We start from the raw sequence: 22,238 nt of genomic DNA, 5'->3' as shown, positions 1-22,238 counted from the left end.
GCTGCCGGTTCACAGCGGTAAGGTCCAGACTGCATCGGAGAGGTGAGTATATCAATATTTTTTATTTTAATTCTTTATTTTACACATTAATATGAATCCCAGGGCCTGAAGGAGAGTTTCCTCTCCTTCAGACCCTGGGAACCATCAGGGATACCTTCCGATACTTGAGTCCCATTGACTTGTATTGGTATCGGGTATCGGTATCGGATCAGATCCGATACTTTGCCGGTATCGGCCGATACTTTCCGATACCGATACTTTCAAGTATCGGACGGTATCGCTCAACACTAATAATGAGTGCAGAGTAGGAGAGCTTCTTAAAGAAAAGCTAACAGGTCTGTGAGAGCCAGAATTCTTGCTGGCTGGTAGGTGAGCAAATATTTATTTCATGCAATAAAATGCAATTTATTTAAAAATCATACAATGCAATTTTTCTGGTTTTTATTTTTAGATTCTGTCTCTCACAGTTCAAGTGAACCTACATTAAAAATTACAGACCTCTCCATTCTTTGTAGGTGGGACAACTTGCAAAATCGGCAATGTATCAAATACTTATTTTCCTCACTGTAGTGTATCTGCTCCCAGCACCGGTTTAGGAGCTACATACCTATCTTAAAGAGAGGCAAACCTAAAATTGTATTGATTGTGAGGTAACTAAGAGTATACTTATATCTACATTTCCCCATGTTGCCATTGAAGTTCAAATGTCCTTTCTGTAAACAGAAATTTACTTTCAGAGATTATGCAGCGTCTTAATGTTCATTCTTCTATCACCTTAAATTAAAAGCCATAAGGTGAAACAAAGACAGTGATCTTTGAAACATGCTTTGCTTGAAACATGCGATCTAAGTACTCAGACATGTCCACATCCACTTCTATAGTCTGGGGTCCTTGAAGGCTTTGAACAAGTATTAGTTCTCCAGTCTGTCGATCTGATCTTTGCATGACAAAGTTCCCTCTGCTATTTCCTCCCACTATTCCAAATCTCAGGCTGTCTGGGCCCGGTCTTCCTGGTGCTGACGCTGTTGCCATACGAAAAAGTGAGACTGGTGTGGGAATATTTGAAGGTAAGGAGAGGTAATGGAAGGAGATGGTCTTTGGTGCATAATGACAGGACCGGCTGTCCATTGGACAAGGATTGCGTTCACATTGACTGTAAAGGATAAATAAAGCATTATTAAAATAGTTGCATCCAAAATGAGCAAAAATATTTAAAGGGAATCTGTCACCCCAAAAATCGTATATGAGCTAACGCCACCGGCATCAGAGCAAAGTACTGCAGTGTTCAGGCGCCGGGCCTCTCTGACCTTTCCAAGTGCCAGTGCACTGCAGTACTTTTCTCTGCCCTCAACAGGGCAGACAAAGTATGCCTGCACCGGAGCAGGGGCAGGAAGACAAGAAGAGGATGTCATCGTATGAAGATGGGAGGTGCTGAACCCAGACCACGACGCCCATCGGACCGGACCGCAGCGGGACCGCCCCTGGGTGAGTATAATATAACCTGTTTTTCCTACCTTTCAGGTTACAGCGGGGGCTTATCTACAGCATTACAGAATACTGTAGATAAGCCCCTGATGCTGGTGGCCGTAGCTCATGTACGATTTTTGAGGTGACAGATTCCCTTTAACTGAGACTATGTTCATATTAGGACAATGTTCTGTGCTGACAGTTGCATTTTCCAAACACACTATATAAGACATGTCACATGCCACTCGGCATGTCTGTTCACTGCTATGAGGCATATTGTACTCCACTGAACTCATTTTTGGCACTGGCCATCTGATTTTGTGGGAAAAAAAGCATGGCAGGCTACTACATTTTTTTTTCCTATAAATGTGGATTTTTTTTTAATAAAAAATAAACTGTGAAGTATATGAAGTTCCCCGAAAAAATGAAAAAATAAAGTTTTAGATGGTAAACATGTTGCATCTGACTGTAAATAGTCGTAGGCATTATCTACAGTGTTTCAGGGCAACCTTGGAATCTTTTTCTTTATCAAGTCCCAGTAATTAATATTAAGACATCCAACAATTACATTTTCCTCTAAACAGTCACCCTCCAAATATGTGAATATTCAACATATAAAAAGGAACTGTCAGATGTCTTGGCAAATCACGTTTAGTAATTGCTTTATTTACCATGAAGTGACAATTTCAGGGAATCATTTCTTAGAGATATACTTTCTGTTTTTCTATTATTTCTCAAGGAAATATAAGAAAAAATGAAAACTGGCTGTTACTATTCACCAGGTGGCACACGCCAATGTTATTTAATGAGTATTACTCAATATTATTCATAGTGAGTTATTAAACACTATATTGACAAAGGGATAAAACAAAATTGTCAATGTATTTATAAATTTACAAGAAAAATAAGAAACTTTTCATAAAAGATGTTTAAATTGTTATTTAATGATTATTGCAAATAAGTATTTAAACAGATATGTGAGGCAAATCATTTTTGTTTGCTTGTTTTTTTTCAGTCTCCAGGAATACCTCCACTGATATCAAAATATCTGACTGCTCTAACTCTATTTTTGAAAAACAAGAACTTTCATAACAACAACTGGTAAAAAAGAGACTTTTAAAGGGGTATTCCCATCTCCAAGATCCTATCCCAATAGCACTTACCCATCGTGCAGGGCATTGCAGTAGCTTACTTGCCAAATGTTACTAACTGGCACTATATGAGTTGTTGTAACCATGGATACCTAAGCTACCGCAATGTCCTACACATGGGGTAAGTAACATAGTCAATCAGAAGAACTGTACTACATTTCTATTTGGAATTATTTGCCTTTATTCTTATTATTATACCTAGTACTGTCATGGTGGTAGCTTGAATACCTCTTCAGCGCCCCTCTACTCACCATGTGGTTTCTCCCTGCACAGGCTGTTCTACTAATCTACCTCATGCTGTACTGCTGCATCTACCTGCAGCCCAGCCTAACCTCACCACCATAGGCTCTAGCGAAAACCAGGCAGTCACGCTCCTCCTCGGTAAGCCTGGCCCATGGCGCAGTGGGTCCCCACGCACCAGCATTACAACTACCTATTGGGATAGGATCTTGGAGATGGGAATAGCCCTGTAAGGCAAGCTGACAGGCCTTGGTAAATTCTCCAGATCTATCAGCAAGTGCCAATAGCAATATTCTCCTACACAGAGTAGAGGACAACTGTGTACAATTACACAGGTAATGGATAGTCTAAACAAAATGTAGCATGATTGTCACCCCCAAAAATACATAGTAAATGGGCAACACAGTGTTGTAGGGGACTTAGACCTATAACAACCATAGTAGCATTGAACATGTTCCTGGAACAGTGAGAAAATAACTTTTAATTCATATGCAAATGAGGAGACTGTGGTGCATCCTTGGCATGGCCAAGACTGTAGGACAGGGGTGGGGAACCTCAGGCCCCAGGGCCATTTACGCCCCTCGATGACCTTTTATCAGGCCCCCGGGCAGATTCTCAGGGACCGCATTCTTGGGCAGGGAGGTGTATTTTGATTACAACCAGCTCATTAATTTCTTCTTGCTCTGTTAGCACACACATGCAGTGTTCACTACTGAGCACTCAAGGGCATGCAATGAAAGATTACATCCTGAAACCAGTGCCAGAGTCAGGATGCACTTTGTGGGCAGAGTTTGCACGGCCCCCGAAGGATGGTATAAATATCCAAATGGCCCTTGGTAGAAAAAAGATTCCCCACCCCTGCTGTAGGACAGTGTTATACCTCTGTAACACTCCAGGTAACCGGTTGTTACAGTGATGTTACCTTCCTTTTGGGGAGGGTGATAACATGCGTGGAGGCAAAGAGGATTCTCTTTATCAGGTAAGCACACACATACAACACATTCTGAATCCAGGCCAGGAGGGGGAGCTCAGGACCCGGATTCAGGGGAGCATCCCCAGCTTTAAGTGTCCTGGTCTGGAGGAGGTGTAGTTAGTTGCTCCAGAGAGACCAAAGAGAGCAGTCAATGAGAGACTGAGACAGAAGGAAGTCTGTGAGGCAGACAGTGGAGTCGTGCAGCCAGGACTGAGCTGCGGCTCCTGGGAAGGAAGAAAACCTGAAGGGTTGTTGTATGCAGTGAAGCATTGAGGAAAGGAGCACAGGAGTGGAAAAAGGGCTCAGAGGGGAACTGTGACCGGGCACCCTCAGAGCCGAAGTGCAGAAACCGGGTACTGGGAGACCGAGGATTTTGTGGGACTCTAAGACACATAGCAGAAACAGAGGGCACTAAACTACACGTTAACTGCCCACACTAAGCCTGAGGTACAGCAGTACTCTAAGAGCCCAGGTCGTGGTAGAGACCCTATAAAAAGGCTCAAACTGCCTACCATGCAGGCATCTGTCCCAGGACAGGAGAGGATACCTTGCCTGCAAGCAACAGGGGCCACGCCATCTTAGTGCAAGTAGGGCTTATGGACCTCACATGGGAGAGGGATCACCTTTGCCTCCAAGCCGGCCGGACCACATCACCATCCATGCCTGGTACCCTGGACTGTGGACTACTACCATCCGTAAACCAAGTAAAGACTTTACAACTTGTGTCCTCCACTTACTTGTCAGCATACACCATCCCTGCCACATACCTTGGGAGCCCTGGGGACCCCGCTTCACCTGTGGGAAGCATCACCATCCAGCCACCATACCATCACCCCAGAGGTCCCCTTTAAGCGGCGTCGGTCCCTACTGACCAAAAACCACAGGTGGCATCATGAATAGACTTTAATATCAAATTCCCCCAAAAAACCGTTCCCCCTTTAATTGGGCACCCTATGCCACGGACCGGGTCGCAGCCACCGTGACATCCCCTTTAAGACCGGACCCAGTACTGAGTACCCCACTGCCCTGATGGGCGACTCACCTCCACATATGCATATTGGGGGCCATTCCCCCTCTTCTTATTGACAATGCTCGCACTATTTGATTACTGCTGGTGTATGTGTGTGTCAGCATTCTCCTCACTGTTCTTTCTTCTGATGCAGCTCGCTGCACTTCTGGGTGTATAAGTGTAGCAAGAGTGTCAGAAGAATGGAGACACAGGAAAATGAGCGAAGCAACTGCATGCGTGCTCAGCTGTACATACGTGGCAGCATTCAGACAGTTGTCGCTATGGGAGTCAAGCACTGGCAATCAGAAGCGGGGGGGAAGGCCCCAATATGCATGTTCTGTCTCCGCCATCTAATTTGTTGCCTCCAATTATTTGTTTGCATAATCGCAGTTTCTCAGTATACAGTATTGATATATTCATGCCTGTATTCATCTGTAGTGCTTTGGCTCCCTCTAGCGGTCAGAGATATGTTGACTGTTCTATTTTTCTGCTATGTATTTTTTATGTCTGATCCTCCTTTGCAATGCATTATGGTAGCTCAGCCCACATTTCCCTCCAGTTTTCATTCACTTCCTCTAGTTTGCCTTCCAGGGAAGACGCTTACACTTCATTCCCCTTGCGATTGCATTGCCGGTATGTCTTTATGTTTTTTCTCTAGATATTTCTGCTCTATATTAGCCTAGCTTAACCAGTTGTACTCCTAGTTCAGTTACTAGCCTTCTAAATGTAATGCATAATGTTTATCATGTGTAGTATGTATCGTTCTATACCATGTACTGATTCCATGTATATCATTGTTCACAGTTTCACCGCATCAATATACCAATACGTTTAATAAAGCACAGACTCAACCACAGTCTCCTTATTGGACCCGGTATAGCGGTTTAGCTGACTGGATAGCTACATGAGCCTGCCTCATTTAGTGAGGACAGAACAGTGAAACGGCAGCCATCCATCTAGTGGGATTCAAGTCACCGGCTACAGAGAGACTAAATACAGCTACAGCAATCTCTGCACAGCCAAGCACTTTCCCAAGACACCATGTCTCACAAATCGCATAGAACAAGATCTGTTACTTCCGTCTCCTCAAAGACAACATCCATCAGCAGCGCAGTCGCCATTGCCCGCGCAAATGCTGAAGCCGCCAAAATACGAGCGAGCTTTGCTGACCAAGAGATGCAACTTAAATTAGAAAAGGCACGCTTAGATGACGAAGAGAGAAGGTCACGATTAGAGAGAGCCGAGCAAGAGAGAAGGTCACGATTAGAGAGAGACGAGCAAGAGAGAAGGTCACGCTTAGAGAGAGCCGACCAAGAGAGAAGGACACAGTTAGAAAAGGCACGTGTGGATGCCGCCTTAGAAAGCCTAGCAGCAAAAAGGGAAGCTGCCGCAGCCCTCGCTGAAGCGGAATCGCTAGAAGCCGCGCAAAGTCCCAAGCTGCATAGCCAAAGCAGTACGTCGAGTCTGGAGTTTCCACTACAAGACTCAACACAACGCACATCTCAGTATGTTAATGAACTTCCCTATCCAAACTATAACCCTGAACCAGCACCAAAACGAGAATACGACGTCTCCAGCGAAGTGAGCGAGAGTCATCACGAGGCTCAGCTCCAGGACAGAAACAAACTCGAAAACGTGACACAAAACAACTCTGCTAATGACTACCTTGCCCCTCACCAGGTAACCAATGTGGATCACCCTGCTGACACACCGTACGTCAGACCGAAGCAATACGACACCGGCTGGCGCCACCCTGAGGACACTAACAGGTATGAACGCACCTCACATCACTATCAGGGCGACCCATCACCAGCTTACTCTGCTGACAACCGGTTCACGACAGAATTTGCCAGGTTCTTCACACGACGTGAACTGGTTGCCAAGGGGCTCATGAAATTCACTGACCAAGCTGAAGGATACAGAGCTTGGAAAGCTTCCTTCCAAAATGTCATTAGAGACTTGGGGCTACAACACAGGGAAGAGATAGACCTGTTAGTCAAATACCTGGGAGAAGAGTCAGTCAAACACGCAGTAAGAATCAGAGACATTAATATAAATCGCCCGGAGACTGGCCTCAGAGAGATCTGGAAGAGGCTGGATGAGTGTTACGGTTCGGCAGAGGTAATAGAAAGAGCCTTGTTCAAAAGAATCGATGACTTTCCTAAAATTTCTAACAAAGGTCTCCAGAAACTTAGAGAGCTAAGCGACCTACTAAAGGAAGTCCAAGTTGCCAAATACGAGGACGACCTACAGGGACTTGCATTTCTCGACACAGCCAGAGGTGTTAACCCTATAGTCCAGAAGTTGCCCTACAATCTACAGGAGAGGTGGCTCACACATGGTTCCACGTACAAATACAAACACAGTGTTCCATTTCCTCCCTTCTCCGTTTTTGTAGACTTTATACACCAACAAGCGAGAATTAGAAACGATCCCAGCTTTGACTTTGCAATGCCATATGCCACACCGTCACCACCTGCAAATCCACGCAGAACATCCGTGGCAGTACACAAGACTTATGTTTCTTCTCCAGGTTCTAATTACAGGTCTGCTGGCTGCTCCCAATCAGAGACAAAGGTGCAGGACCCTGACAAGCAGTGCCCACTTCATCAGAAGCCTCATCCTCTCCTGAAATGCAGAGCCTTCAGAGGAAAATCTATGCCAGACCGCAGAAGCTTCCTGAAAGAGAACGGTATCTGCTACAAGTGCTGCTCGTCCACAACTCATCTCGCCAAGGACTGCAAGGTCAGTGTAAAATGCACAGAATGTGGCACCACAGACCATAACACTGCTCTACACCCAGGCCCAGCTCCATGGAGTGCACAAAACACGCCAGCTGACAGTGAGCATGGCGGGGAGGAAAGGAACACTGATACAGCTACGCCAGAGATCACTTCACAATGTACCGAGGTCTGCAAAGGGACAATAGACAGTAGGTCCTGTTCAAAAATATGCCTTGTCAGAGTATACCCAAAAGGCCATAGAGACCAGGCTGTAAGACTGTATGCTATCTTGGATGATCAAAGTAATCGATCCTTGGCAAGATCAACATTCTTTGACCTATTCAACATCAAAGGGCCAAGCACTCCCTACTCATTAAAGACGTGTGCAGGTACTGTGACAACAGCAGGCAGGAAAGCTACAGACTACCAAATCGAGTCATTAGACGGACAATTCTGCCTACCACTACCTACGATCATCGAATGTAACCAGATCCCAGACAACAGATCTGAAATCCCTACGCCAGATGTAGCAATCCATCACGCTCACTTAAAGCGAATAGCACACCTTATACCGCAACTCGACCATCAGGCCCAGATAATTCTGCTGTTGGGGAGAGATATCCTGCAGGTTCATAAAGTGAGACGTCATATCAATGGACTCCACAATGCTCCCTATGCCCAAAAGCTAGACCTAGGATGGGTCATAATTGGCAACGTATGCTTGGGACGCATGCACGCCCCATCTTCTGTGACAAGCATGCTGACAAATACATTGGAGAAAGGACGACCATCTCTGTTTCAACCTTGTATCAATGAGTTCCATGTCAGGGAACTGCCACACAGCATCCAACTGCCCAACCATTTAATAGACTTTACTCACGACAGCAGTATAGTGTCGGGAAGCTATGAGGATCAGTTAGGGTGCACAGTCTTCCAGAGAACTAAGCAGGACAACCAAGTGGCAATGTCGGTAGAGGACAAGTTGTTCTTGGAGGTAATGGACAAGGGACTCGTTAAAGATGAGACCAACAGCTGGGTCGCACCTCTTCCCTTCAAAACCCACAGACCACGTCTACAGAACAACAGAAATCAGGCATTACAACGTTTCTCCTCTCTCAAACGTAATCTGCAAAAGAAACCAGAGATGAAAGATCACTTTTTCTCCTTCATGTCAAAGATTTTTGAAAACTGTCACGCAGAACTAGCTCCCACTCTCAAAGACTCTGAAGAATGCTGGTTCCTACCTATGTTCGGAGTATACCACCCTAAGAAACCAGGCCAGATTAGAGTCGTGTTCGATTCCAGTGCCAAATTTAATGATGTCTCCCTAAATGACGTTCTACTAACAGGACCAGACCTCAATAACAAACTGCTGGGAGTACTTATGCGCTTCCGTAAGGATTCCATTGCCTTCATCGCTGACATCCAGCAAATGTTCCATTGTTTCCTTGTGAGAGAGAGAGACAGGAACTTCCTAAGATTCTTCTGGTACAGAGACAATGATCCTACTAAAGAAGTCACAGAGTATCGCATGAGAGTGCACATCTTTGGCAACAGTCCTTCCCCTGCAGTCGCCATTTATGGACTCAAAAGGTCGGCTCAGGAAGGAGAAGCAGAATACGGAGCAGATGTCAGACAATTCATAGAAAAGGACTTTTACGTCGACGACTGTCTGAAAGCCATGCCTTCAAATGAGACTGCCATCAGTCTTCTCAGGAGAGCCCAGGACATGCTTGCCTGCTCGAACCTTAGGCTCCATAAAATAGCCTCAAACAGCCAAGAACTCATGGAAGCATTCCCTTCTCAGGACCTATGTAATGGTCTCAGAGACCTGGACCTGGGGTCAGACCCCGCACCAATGCAACGCAGCCTTGGGCTTCTCTGGAATCTACAGTCAGACACTTTCACCTTTCAGGTCAACCAGGAAGAAAGGCCTTTCACACGTAGAGGCGTCCTGTCTACCATCAACAGTCTGTACGATCCCTTGGGTTTCGCAGCTCCTGTTACTATACAAGGCAAGGCCCTACTAAGAGACTTAACTAGGGAAACATCTGACTGGGATGCACCTCTGCCACCTGATAAGAGGATCCAGTGGGAAGAGTGGAAGAACTCGTTAGCGGCACTCTCCAACCTGAATGTGCCAAGACCATACGCCTCTGTGCCATCTACTGAAATACAAAGCCAAAGACTGTACGTATTTGCAGATGCTTCTGTCAAAGCGATTGCCGCTGTTGCCTACCTGAGAACTGTAGACTCCAAAGGTCAGTGCCACATTGGTTTCATTATGGGGAAGGCCAAACTCGCACCACAACCAGAGCACACTATACCCAGGTTAGAGCTTTGTGCCGCAGTCCTAGCCATTGAGTTAGCAGAGTTCATCACATCCGAAACGGATATCGACCTGACACAGGCCAAGTTCTACTCAGACAGCAAAGTAGTCCTGGGATATATCCACAACGAAACCAGGCGATTCTACGTTTATGTCAATAATAGAGTGCTACGAATCAGGAGATCAGTTCATCCAAAGCAGTGGCATTACATACCCACAGACCAGAATCCTGCAGATCATGCAACTAGAGCAGTTGACGCAAGTCGACTAGGAAGCACAACGTGGCTGTCAGGACCAAAACTATTGTACATTGAGGAATGTTTTCCAGACACCTTTGAACTAGTAGGAGAGGACTCAGATGCTGAAATCCGCCCTCAGGTGTCTACACTTCATACAATGACCTCTGTTATCCAGCTTGGATCTTGCAGGTTCGACAGATTCTCAAGTTGGAAGTCACTTACTCGAGCTATTACCTGCCTGACTCATATAGCTCGCTCATTCAAGACCACCAGAACTTGTGGCACAGAAAAATGTAAAGGTTGGCATCTTTGTAAAAATACCTATGTTACCTCCGACTTAGAGTTCTCTAGAAATCACATCATCCTCACTGTTCAAAGAGAAACCTACTTTGCAGAAATCCAATGTCTTATCAACAAAGCTCCAATACCAGTGAGCAGCGTATTGAGAAAACTCGACCCATTCATCGACAACAGTGGTCTACTGAGAGTAGGAGGCCGACTCAAAGAAGCTGAGATGGAGTTTGTGGAGAAATTCCCTCTTATACTTCCCGGAAAATGTCATGTTGCCTACCTAATCGTACAACATTACCACAATCTGGTCAAGCACCAAGGAAGACTATTTATGGAAGGAGCCATCAGGTCTGCCGGTGTGTGGATCGTCGGTGCAAAGAGACTCATCAGTAGTGTCATCTACAAATGTATTACCTGCCGTAAGCTTCGTGGTTCGACTCAAACTCAAAAGATGGCTGACCTACCAGCAGATAGACTCAGCCCAGACCCTCCCTTTACCAGCGTTGGTCTCGATGTGTTTGGGCCTTGGTCAGTTGTTACACGTCGTACTAGAGGCGGCCAAGCCAATAGTAAACGTTGGGCAGTCATGTTCACTTGCATGTCAATCAGAGCCGTCCACATAGAGGTCATTGAGTCCCTCGACACGTCAAGCTTCATCAATGCCTTAAGACGCTTTATTGCCATCCGTGGTCCTATCAAGCACATACGCTCAGACAGAGGTACCAACTTCGTCGGTGCAGCAAAGGAATTGGGAATACCTTCAAATCTAGACTATAAGACTCTTGAGAGGTTCCTCAGTGACCAAAGTTGCACATGGTCATTCAACCCACCTCATTCTTCACATATGGGAGGATCTTGGGAGCGAATGATTGGTCTAGTACGGAGAATTCTTGACTCCACTCTTCTTCAAGAAGGAGCAGCGAGGCTCACCCATGAAAGCCTAATCACCTTCATGGCAGAAGCTGCAGCTATAATTAACGCAAGACCCCTGGTTCCAGTTCCTAACGACCCTGAGGAGCCCTTGCTATTGACTCCAGCTACTCTGCTTACCCAGAAAACGGGACTGTCCAGTGCCCCTCCAGGAGGATTCGACGCTAAGGACCTCTACAAGCGCCAATGGAGACAGGTACAAAGTCTTGCAAATACTTTCTGGGACAGGTGGCGCAAACAATATTTGTCTACCCTGCAGCCACGTACGAAGTGGCATTCTACTAAACCTAATCTTAATGTAGGTGACCTTGTTCTTGTGAAAGACTGTCAAATTCACCGGAACCAGTGGCCACTTGGTCTAGTACCGCAACATTCCCGAGTAAGGACGGCAACGTCCGCAAAGTTGAACTAAGGATGACCAAAGGGAATGAACCTAAGACATTTTCCAGACCGGTATCTGAACTGGTCCTATTGTTGCCTTCGGAAGAAAGGAGTAGTGACATCCGTTGATGTCAGACGGGGAGTGTTCTGTCTCCGCCATCTAATTTGTTGCCTCCAATTATTTGTTTGCATAATCGCAGTTTCTCAGTATACAGTATTGATATATTCATGCCTGTATTCATCTGTAGTGCTTTGGCTCCCTCTAGCGGTCAGAGATATGTTGACTGTTCTATTTTTCTGCTATGTATTTTTTATGTCTGATCCTCCTTTGCAATGCATTATGGTAGCTCAGCCCACATTTCCCTCCAGTTTTCATTCACTTCCTCTAGTTTGCCTTCCAGGGAAGACGCTTACACTTCATTCCCCTTGCGATTGCATTGCCGGTATGTCTTTATGTTTTTTCTCTAGATATTTCTGCTCTATATTAGCCTAGCTTAACCAGTTGTACTCCTAGTTCAGTTACTAGCCTTCTAAATGTAATGCATAATGTTTATCATGTGTAGTATGTATCGTTCTATACCATGTACTGATTCCATGTATATCATTGTTCACAGTTTCACCGCATCAATATACCAATACGTTTAATAAAGCACAGACTCAACCACAGTCTCCTTATTGGACCCGGTATAGCGGTTTAGCTGACTGGATAGCTACATGAGCCTGCCTCATTTAGTGAGGACAGAACAATGCAAATGAGGAGGTATGACGGTGCACCACACTCTTGGCCGCGCCATGGGTGCACCGAAGCCTTCTCATTTGAATATGAATTAAAAGCTATTGTTTCAGGCACTGTAGCAGTACCAGGTACTGTGCTAGTTTGGTTGTTATAGGGGCTAAGTCCCAACAACACTATAAAGTCCATTTAAAATGCATGTTGGGGTTACAGACTTCCTTTAAGCCAACTTCAAAATAGCCGACATGTCTCCATTTTTAAGGAGTATTAATTCAACAGAATATCCTTCAGACAAAATAATGAAGATGATTGAAGGCTATAAATTCCAAAGGTTACTCATTTTTTCCAAGCATAAGATGAATAAATTGCATTGAACCTTATCTTCTGCAACAGTATCTAGGAAGTGAGAGTAACTCTCTAGTCTGAATGCAATCTGTGGTTACATGTGAGGTTATACATTTCAACTTTATGGTATTTTATGATTCATGAGGGTAGAGTAACTGACATTCAACTCAACCATGTTAAGGATTCTCTACTTACATGGGTGATGTCTTCACATAGCTGATATTCCCAATGGGCTTTGGACACTCAGGGAGGAGACACTGAAAACCACCCGCAGTGTTTATGCACATGGAGTGTTTTGTGCAGTTGTGTAATCCTAAAGTACATTCATCTACATCTGAAAATGAAACAGACAATAATGTAGGGTTAAATTTAGTGTAACAAGCAGATCACTACTTGGAAAACATTAGGATCTTTTAAAGAAAATCTCAGGAAGGAAGGCATAGCATTAAAGGGGCTGCACAGACCACAGGAAGGCTAGACCGCTACAACAGTCAAGCTGACTGTGCTATGCTGTTTCTGTATCTCCCATAAAAATAAAACTCAAGAATTACGGAAAAAGCATAGCACAGTTTGCCAGGCTGTTTCCGTTCCTCACATTTACTTCTATTTGAGTTACAAAAAAGCATAGTGCAAACTGCTTTGCTGTCTCCATACTTCAGGTCCACTCTGGCCTATGCATAGACACAGATATTTCTGTCTAAACCATGAATGGCTGAGTAGATGTAAGTATTCACCTTGACTTTAAATTCTTGCCACAACCAGAGCTTACATCTGATACCAAATGTGCAATATTCTGAGTTCTACTTTATTGCTCTCTGTTTCTGTAACAGAGGAAAAAGTTGCAAGTAATATCAGTAAGGAATACTATAGCCTGTTTTTGCCATCTCTCACCTATATAATTTTCCAAATACAGAATATAACCGCAAACTTGTGCTGTAGAGGGACTATGCTGAGCAGACAACAGATGGATGGAGCTGCGTTGTAAACTACATTATATAACCTCTCTGGTTATGTTTTTCCTCCGATCGTCTGTGTTGAGATGATGCAGATAATGGTTGCTGTATGTCCCAAGTAACCCAGTTCATTCTCGTACAATGTCTGAGTGCTGTATGTTTCTGCTAAAAGCTGAAATCTGAAATTTGACACAGGCGATGGAAGTATTCTGAGGTGCTGGAGAAATGACAAGCCATGATGGTATATGAAATGTTTATTGTCAACTTGTTTCAAAGTCACTTCAACTCCTTCTTCAGAACAGCTACAAATGACCCTCTGGACTTTCCTACAGTGGTACCTGGTGTCTACCGGCAGCACAGTGTACCCTCACCATCAGAGGCCCTAGTGAAGACCCAGTAGACATGCTCCTAGTCATGTCCTTCCAGGGTAAATCCAGCTCACGGTGCAGTGGGTCCACACCCAACAGCGTTACACAAAGTCTTCTGTGCCATTATTTTGAATCTATCAAGCTATCGGGTTGCTGGTCTTTCCCTTCGCCTTTCTCTTTTATTGTTCTAACCATGATGTCCTTCTCCAGTGATTGCTCTCTTCATATGAAGTGTACAAAGCAGGCAAGTCGTAGCTTGGTGATCCTTGTTTCCAGTGACATGTCTGGCTTGATTTGTTTTAACATTGATTTGTTTGCTCTTCTTGCTATCCATGGTATTGATACCATCCTTTTCTAGCACCAAATTTCTAAGGCGCCAATTCTTCCTCTGTCTTGTTTCTTTATCGCCCAGGTTTCGCATCCATATGGTACTACAGAAATACCAGACTACATATGATCCATGTCTTTTTTGATCCATGTCTTTTTTGTAAGTGAAATGTCCCCCAATTTGAAGTCCTCGTCCAGTGACTTCATTCTTGATTTACCCATAGCTATTCTCATATTGACTTCTGGTGTCGTCGCCGCATCTTCAGTTATCATCGATCTAAGTAGACTGAAGTCCTTTACAACCTGCAATTCGTTGCCATCCATCTCAGATGTGTCGCTGTCTTACCTGACAGTAGTCAATATCTTTGTCGTCTTTCAGTTGAGTAGCAGTCCCATGTTCAAGCTGTCCATCTTAAAACTCCGAAATAAGTGTTTCATTCCATCTACGCTTATTGCTATCAATATTGTATCCTCTGCGTATTTAAGATTGTTGATTTGCCCAGCAATTTTGATTCCTTCTTTTTTTCGGGCACTTACTGAAAATAACTGCTGCATATTAATTGAAGGGAAATGGTAATAGAAGGCAGCCTTTTCTGCCGCCTCGCTCTACTTTGAACCATAGAATCATAGAATCATAGAATGATAGAGTTGTAAGCTTGCGAGCAGGGCCCTCACTCCTATTGGTATCTATTTTGAACTGTGATTTTTGTTATGCTGTAATGTCTGTTGTCTGTACAAATCCCCCTCTATAATTTGTAAAGCGCTGCAGAATATGTTGGTGCTATATAAATAAAATTATTATTATTAGTTGGAAGGGACCTCCTGGGTCATCTGGTCCAACCCCCTGCTCAAAGCATGCCACATCACGTGTTCCATTCAGACTGTTGCTTCTTGGTTGATGTAAAGGTGCCTAATTGAGGCTACATTATGTGATCACTATCCCTATGCAGGAGAGAGCCCACAAATCACTTTCTCCTTGCTTCTGACATTGCTTATCTCCCATGCTAACACGTTATTCTTTCTTGCACACAAATCACTCTTTCCTCGGTGATGACATTGCTCTAGTAAAACTGTTTAGTGAGGTCAGAGAGTGATTTGTGTGCTTACTCCTGCGCCGAAGTAATAGCAGAGGAGACAAGCAATATCAAAAGCAAGCAGAGAGTTATTTGTGTGCTTTTTCCTGCAAAGGGACAGTGACCACATAGTGGAGGTTTATCTTTACATAGCACTGGCTCTGGGCAAGTGAGCACTGTCAATCAAAATAGAAAGAGTGGCAATAATCTACATATACAGTATGAGTGGAATGGTGCACTGAGCTAATAAGCCACTTCAAGGGTGCACTAAATACCTTCATTTGAATATTATAATAAAGTGTTTTTTTAGGGCAGATTAAAAAACAGCAACAAAAAAAAATTGTTATTCCATCTTCTCTAAAGCTATGCAGCTTGTTTGAAGTGTAAATTTGAGGTGATAAACTCCCTTTAAAGGGAACATGATAGCTGATACATGCTGCCAAATCCACAGGCAGCATGTATCGGGTACTTTAACCCCTTTGCGTCGCAGCTCTTTTTCATTTTTGCGTCTCTGATTTTCGCTTCCCTTCTTCCCAGAGCCATAACTTTTTATTGTTCCATCAATATGGCCACGTGAGGGCTTGTTTTTTTACGGGACGAGTTGTAATTTTGAACTACACCATTAGTTTTACCATATCATGAACTCAAAAACGGGAAAAAAAATTCCAAGTGCGGTGAAATTGCAAAAAAAGTGCAATTCTACAACTGTTTTTTTTATTTTCTTTTACCATGTTCACCAAATGCTAAAACTGACCTGCCATTATGATTCTCCAGGTCATTGTGATTTCATAGACACCAAACATGTCTAGGTTATTTTTTATTTAAGTGGTGAAAAAAAAATCCAAGGTTTGTTTGAAAAAAAAAAAGCGTCATCTTCCGAGACTTGTAGCATCTCCATGTTTGATGATCTCGGATTGGGTGAGGGCTTATTTTTTGCATGCTGAGCTGATGTTTTTAATGATACCATTTTAGTACAGATATGATCCTTTGACCACCCATTATTGCATTTTAATTCAATAATGCACCAACCAAAAAACGTAATTCTGGCGTTTTGAACTTTTTTTCTCGTTACGCCGTTTAACTATCAGGTTAATTTTTTCTCTATATTGATAGATCAGGCGATTATGAACGCGGCAATACCAAATAAGTGTATGTTTGTTTTTTTATAGTTTTATTTTGAATGGGTCAAAAGGGGGTGTTTTGAACTTTTATATATATATATATATATTTTCTTATATTTTTAAAAACATTTTTTTTACTTTTGGTAAGCCTCAATAATCTCCATGGGAGGCTAGAAGTTGGCACAACTTGATCGCCTCTGCTACATACAGGCGATGATCAGATCACCTGTATGTAGCAGAATTGCCGTGCTAGCATGGCGCATGTCATGAAGGGGTGGAAAGCTGACAGGGACCAAGCCACGATAAGATTCATCAATCTATGATCAGATGTGTCTAAAAATTGTGGAACAATTGCAAACGAAAGTGTATCAAAGAAAAATTGCAAAAATCTTGAAGATCCCACCATCTACAGTACATAATTTCATCAAAATATTCAAAGATTCTGGTGAAATCCATGTGCACAAGAAATAAAGACGACAGTCAACAGTCAATTCTTGTAATCTATGGGCCCTCAGGCGGTACTACCATAAAAACAGGCATGATTCGGTCATGCAAATGACTACATAGACTCAGGAATACTTTCATGAATCATTGTCTGTGATCATAGTTTAACTTGTATTTGTGGATTCCATGACAAAGCTCTATCATACAAAGAAGAAGCCATATATCAACACAATCCAGAAATGCCTCCGTCTTCTCTAGATCAAAGCTCATATAAAATGGATTGAGGTAAAATGAAACTGTTCTGTGATCAGAAAAATGAAAATTTCAAATTCTATATAGATACCAGAAACACCATGGCCTGCGGACTCAAGAGGAGAGGAACCATCCAGCTTGTTATCAGCGCACAGTTCAAAAGTATGCACTTTAGTTCGCATGGTGCTGCATTAGTGCCTATTGGATGGGCAGCTTACAAAATTTGAAAGGCACTATCAATACTGAGCATTATATAGGTTTTGGAACAATATATGCTGTCATCCAGAATCAAGACTGTTAGAAGCGAATTATTCAGGATACTCTCCAAGCATGTGACAACATTTCACACAAAACTCCAAAAATGGGCCAGACAAAAGTATTGGCACCCTCAGCCTAATACTTGGTTGCACAACCTTTAGCCAAAATAACTGCGACCAACCGCTTCTGGTAACCATCAATGAGTTTCTTACAATGCTCTGCTAGAATTTTAGACCATTCTTCATTGGCAAACTGCTCCAGGTCCCTGATATTTGAAGGGTGCCTTCTCCAAACTGCCATTTTTAGATCTCTCCACAGGTGTTCTATGGGATTCAGGTCTGTTCTCATTGCTGGCCACCTTAGAAGTCTCCAGTGCTTTCTCTCAAACCATTTTCTAGTGCTTTTTGAAGTGTGTTTTGGGTCATTGTCCTGCTGGAAGACCCATGACCTCTGAGGGAGACCCAGCTTTCTCACACTGGGCCCAATATTATGCTGCAAAATTTGTTGGTAGTCTTCAGACTTCATAATGCCATGCACACGGTCAAGCAGTCCAGTTCCAGAGGCAGCAAAGCAACCCCAAAACATCAGGGAACCTCAGACATGTTTGACTGTAGGGATCGTGTTCTTTTCTTTGAATGCCTCTTTTTTTCTCCTGTAAACTCTATGTTGATGCCTTTGCCCAAAAAGCTCTACTTTTGTCTCATCTGACCAGAGAACATTCTTCCAAAACATTTTAGGCTTTTTCAGGTAAGTTTTGGCAAACTCCAGCCTGGCTTTTTTATGTCTTGGGGTAAGAAGTGGGGTCTTCCTGGGTCTGCTACCATACAGTCCCTTTTCATTCAGACGCCGATGGATAGTACGGGTTGACACTGTTGTACCCTCGGACTGCAGGGCAGCTTGAACTTGTTTGGATGTTAGTCGAGGTTCTTTATCCAACATCCACACAATTTTGCGTTGAAATCTCTTGTCAATTTTTCTTTTCCGTTCACATCTAGGGAGGTTAGCCACAGTGCTATGGGCTTTAAACTTCTTGCAGACACTGCGCACGGTAGACACAGGAACATTCAGGTCTTTGGAGATGGACTTGTAGCCTTGAGATTGCTCATGTTTCCTCACAATTTGGTTTCTCAAGTCCTCAGACAGTTCTTTGGTCTTCTTTCTTTTCTCCATGCTCAATGTGGTACACACAAGGACACAGGACAGAGGTTGAGCCAACTTTAATCCGTGTAAACTGGCTGCAAGTGTGATTTAGTTATTGCCAACACCTGTTAGGTGCCACAGGTAAGTTACAGGTGCCGTTATTTACACAAATTAGAGAAGCATCACATGATTTTTCGAACAGTGCCAATACTTTTGTCCACCCCCTTTTTATGTTTGGTGTGGAATTATATCCAATTTGGCTTTAGGACAATTCTTTTTGTGTTTTTTCATTTAAAACAAATTAAATGAAGATAATAGTAACAAGTAATTTGTGTTTGGAATCATTTTCAGGAAGAAACTGAGTATTATCTGACAGAATTGCAGGGGTGTCAATACTTTTGTCCACAACTGTATGATAAGCTTAATATATCAGGAATAAATCATTTATGTGTCTCTATCTGTGCAGCATCTACAGCAGGCTGCATCTCTCATACACATACACAGGAAAAACAAAACAGAAAATACAGTCACATGCTCTTCCTGCGTGAGCCTCTGGAAGTTTTTTCTTATTCTAACTTTATAAATAGCATACAAATCTAGCAACTAAGCACTGATAGACAGGAATGGAGTTGTTGCACCAAACATATTCCAGCACCCCCACTCAACAACTACTTATCCTGTTAGTCCAATTGCGGTTCTGAAGTCCACAAACTTGGCTCTTGATAATGGCTTTGTCATGCCTTCGGCTATCATCTTCTCAGACTCGCAATGAACAAACTCGAGTACACCACGTTCCACTAAGTCACGTAAGTGGCGATGTTTTACATCAATGTGTTTAGTCCTTGCACTAATCTTCTCACTGCTGGCAAGTTTAATGCATCCTCGGTTGTCCTCATAGAAAACCGTTGGTTGAGCTAGTGGCTTGCTGAAATCTTCCAAAAGTTGTTTGAACCAAATTACTTCTTGACTTGCATAAGCAGCAGACATATATTTGGCTTCTGTATAAGATGATGCGACTGACACTTGTTTTCTGCTGAACCAAGAAAATTAATTTTCTCCTAATTCGAACAAGAAATCACTTGCTGATTTCCGATCACTTGACTCTCCAGCCCAATCTGCATCCACATAACCTCTGAGAATGAGATCTCCTAATGCAGATATCTTAAGATTTAGCCTTTGAATTTCTTTAAGATATTAAAGAATTCTCTTAAGTGCATTCCAGTCTCTTTGGCATGGCTTGCTTACACGTAGGCATAGAATTCTGACTGTGGCTGGATATCCAGACGAGTTGTGGTTGCTATGTACAGAATTGCCCCCACGGCTTGTCTGTAACTCTCTTTGCTGGGTAGCAGATTTTCTTCTCCTTCCAACTTCAAGTAGGATGGATCCATTGGTGTTGATGAACCTTTGGCTTCTGACATTCCAAACTGGTTTAGGATTGTGGAAATTTTAGAACTTTGGTTTAGAAGAAAACTCTCCCATCTTCCTCTGTCTGGATTTGGATTCCCAAATAATACAGCTCTGGCAAAAATTAAGAGACCACTGCACAGTTTTATAAAAATCAGCTTCTCTACATGTCTGGCAGCCATTCCATTCCAGTGTCAGTTGAATTCCAACCAGAGTACCCCTCATTCTATTTAATGTGCTTCTGATTAGGTGATCACCTGAACCAAATCTTATTTAACAAGGGAAAATATAAAAATCACTGCTGTGGTCTTCACAATCCTCTTGCAATAGGACAAGCTGGATGGCAAAACAAGTGCTAGTAATATCCCAAAAGTAATAGGAATGAAAAAATAACTTTTAACCATGCCAAAGGAGTTGAAAAGAAAAGTCTTGAGTGAGGAAAAGAAGGGCTCAATTCTGGCTTTATTAGCAGAAGTATACAGTGAGCGTCATGTTGCCTCCATCCTTAAAGTTTCTAAGACATGATGTTTCGGGCTGTTGGCCTTCATCAGTTCTCATGCTTCGCACTGACGAGGGCCAACAGCCCGAAACACCATGTCTGCGAATTGAGATACTGATTTGGCTTTTATCCTAAGTCATATTGCAAGACTCGTTAAAGGGTTGATTGTGACTTGTAGGATCACTACTTCTAACAGGTGGTGCTATAGAGTTCAAGTCCTCTTTTTCTCTGAAGAGGCAATTCGCATATTAAATTTCCCAGAGGAGCATTGCACGGCGAATAAGCCTCCTTACCTTGACAAGCCAGAGCTGGTATGTCACTCTTCACAAGGAGAAATCTTACCCCTTATACCTCACTGCAGAACCTCTTACCTAGCCAAATCAGTTCTCATGCTTCGAACTGATGAGGGCCAACAGCCCGAAACACATTGTCTGCGAATTGAGATACTGATTTGGCATTTTATCCTAAGTCATATTGCAAGACTCAATAAAGGGTTGATTGTGACTTGTAGGATCGCTGCTTCCAACAGGTGGCGCTATATAGTTCAAGTCCTCTTTTTCTGTGAAGACTAGAGGCAATCTGCATTTCAAGGCTGGCAACATAGAGAACTGTTGTGAATTAGACTTTTTGGCTCCCTCTTGTGGTTACTAGTGATATGACTCTGGGTTTGTCTTTCCTCAGTTTGGCACCCACCTGGGTCGTTAGCCCAGGGGTGTTGCTATATAAGCTTCCTGGATCCTTAGTCCAGTGCCTGGCATCGTTGTAATCAGATCCTTTCTGTTTGCTCCTGTCTGCTGATCCTGGTTCGTGCAAAATTAAGCTAAGTCCTGCTTCTTTGTTTTTTTTGGTTATTTGCTTGCTCTCATTTTTGTCCAGCTTGTACTAAATGTGATTCCTGACCTTGCTGGAAGCTCCAGGGGGCTGGTGTTCTCCCCCCGGGCCGTTAGACGGTTCGGGGGTTCTTGAATATCCAGCGTGGATATTTTGATTATATTCTGCTATTAGCTAGTGGGCCTCTCTTTGCTAAATACCTAGCTCATTCTTACGTTTGTCTTTTCCTCTTACCTCACCGTTATTATTTGTTGGGGGCTTGTATCCAACTTTTGGGGTCTTTTCTCTGGAGGCAAGAAAGGTCTTTCTTTTCCCTTCTAGGGTTAGTTAGTTCTCCGGCTGGCGCGAGACGTCTAGAACCAACGTAGGCACGTTCCCCGGCTGCTGCTATTTGTGGTGCTAGGATTAGATATATGGTCAGCTCAGTTACCACTGCCCTATGAGCTGGTTTTTTGTCTTTGCAGACTTAGTAATTATTTCTGAGACCCTCTGCCATTGGGGTCATAACAGAGAACATCCTTTGTGGATTGACTTGTACTGGCATTAAATGGAGCTTCTTCCTTTACAGCTGTTTTAACCCTTTGATGACTTTTCTGCCTTTTAAGCTGACTCATTCTTGCTTTCCAAATTCTGCAGTCTGCTTTAAGGTGGCTGGGCTTTTTACAGACAAAACATTCAAAGGTTTCTCTTAGATTGCTCTTATAGTTAGGGAAATCCTGTGTCTTTAATGCTGCTTCTGCTCTGGATTCATTAC

General features: G+C 43.3%; 1 protein-coding gene across 1 annotated transcript in view; it reads right to left on the bottom strand.

Moving 5' to 3' along the window:
• Positions 1-289: 289 nt before the first annotated feature.
• The window catches only part of FBLN7 (fibulin 7), a 399,951-nt gene continuing 378,002 nt past the window's right edge, over positions 290-22,238 (bottom strand). The window contains exons 7-8 of the mRNA XM_077283147.1: positions 13,007-13,145; positions 290-1,153 (exon numbers count right to left, since the gene is read on the bottom strand). Coding sequence (XP_077139262.1) covers positions 781-1,153; positions 13,007-13,145 — 512 coding nt within the window. The 3' untranslated portion in view covers positions 290-780. The remainder of the gene's footprint in view (positions 1,154-13,006; positions 13,146-22,238) is intronic.

Source organism: Ranitomeya variabilis, chromosome 2, assembly GCF_051348905.1.
Source record: "Ranitomeya variabilis isolate aRanVar5 chromosome 2, aRanVar5.hap1, whole genome shotgun sequence".
NCBI lineage: Eukaryota > Metazoa > Chordata > Amphibia > Anura > Dendrobatidae > Ranitomeya > Ranitomeya variabilis.
This window is presented reverse-complemented; position numbering and strand designations above follow the sequence as displayed.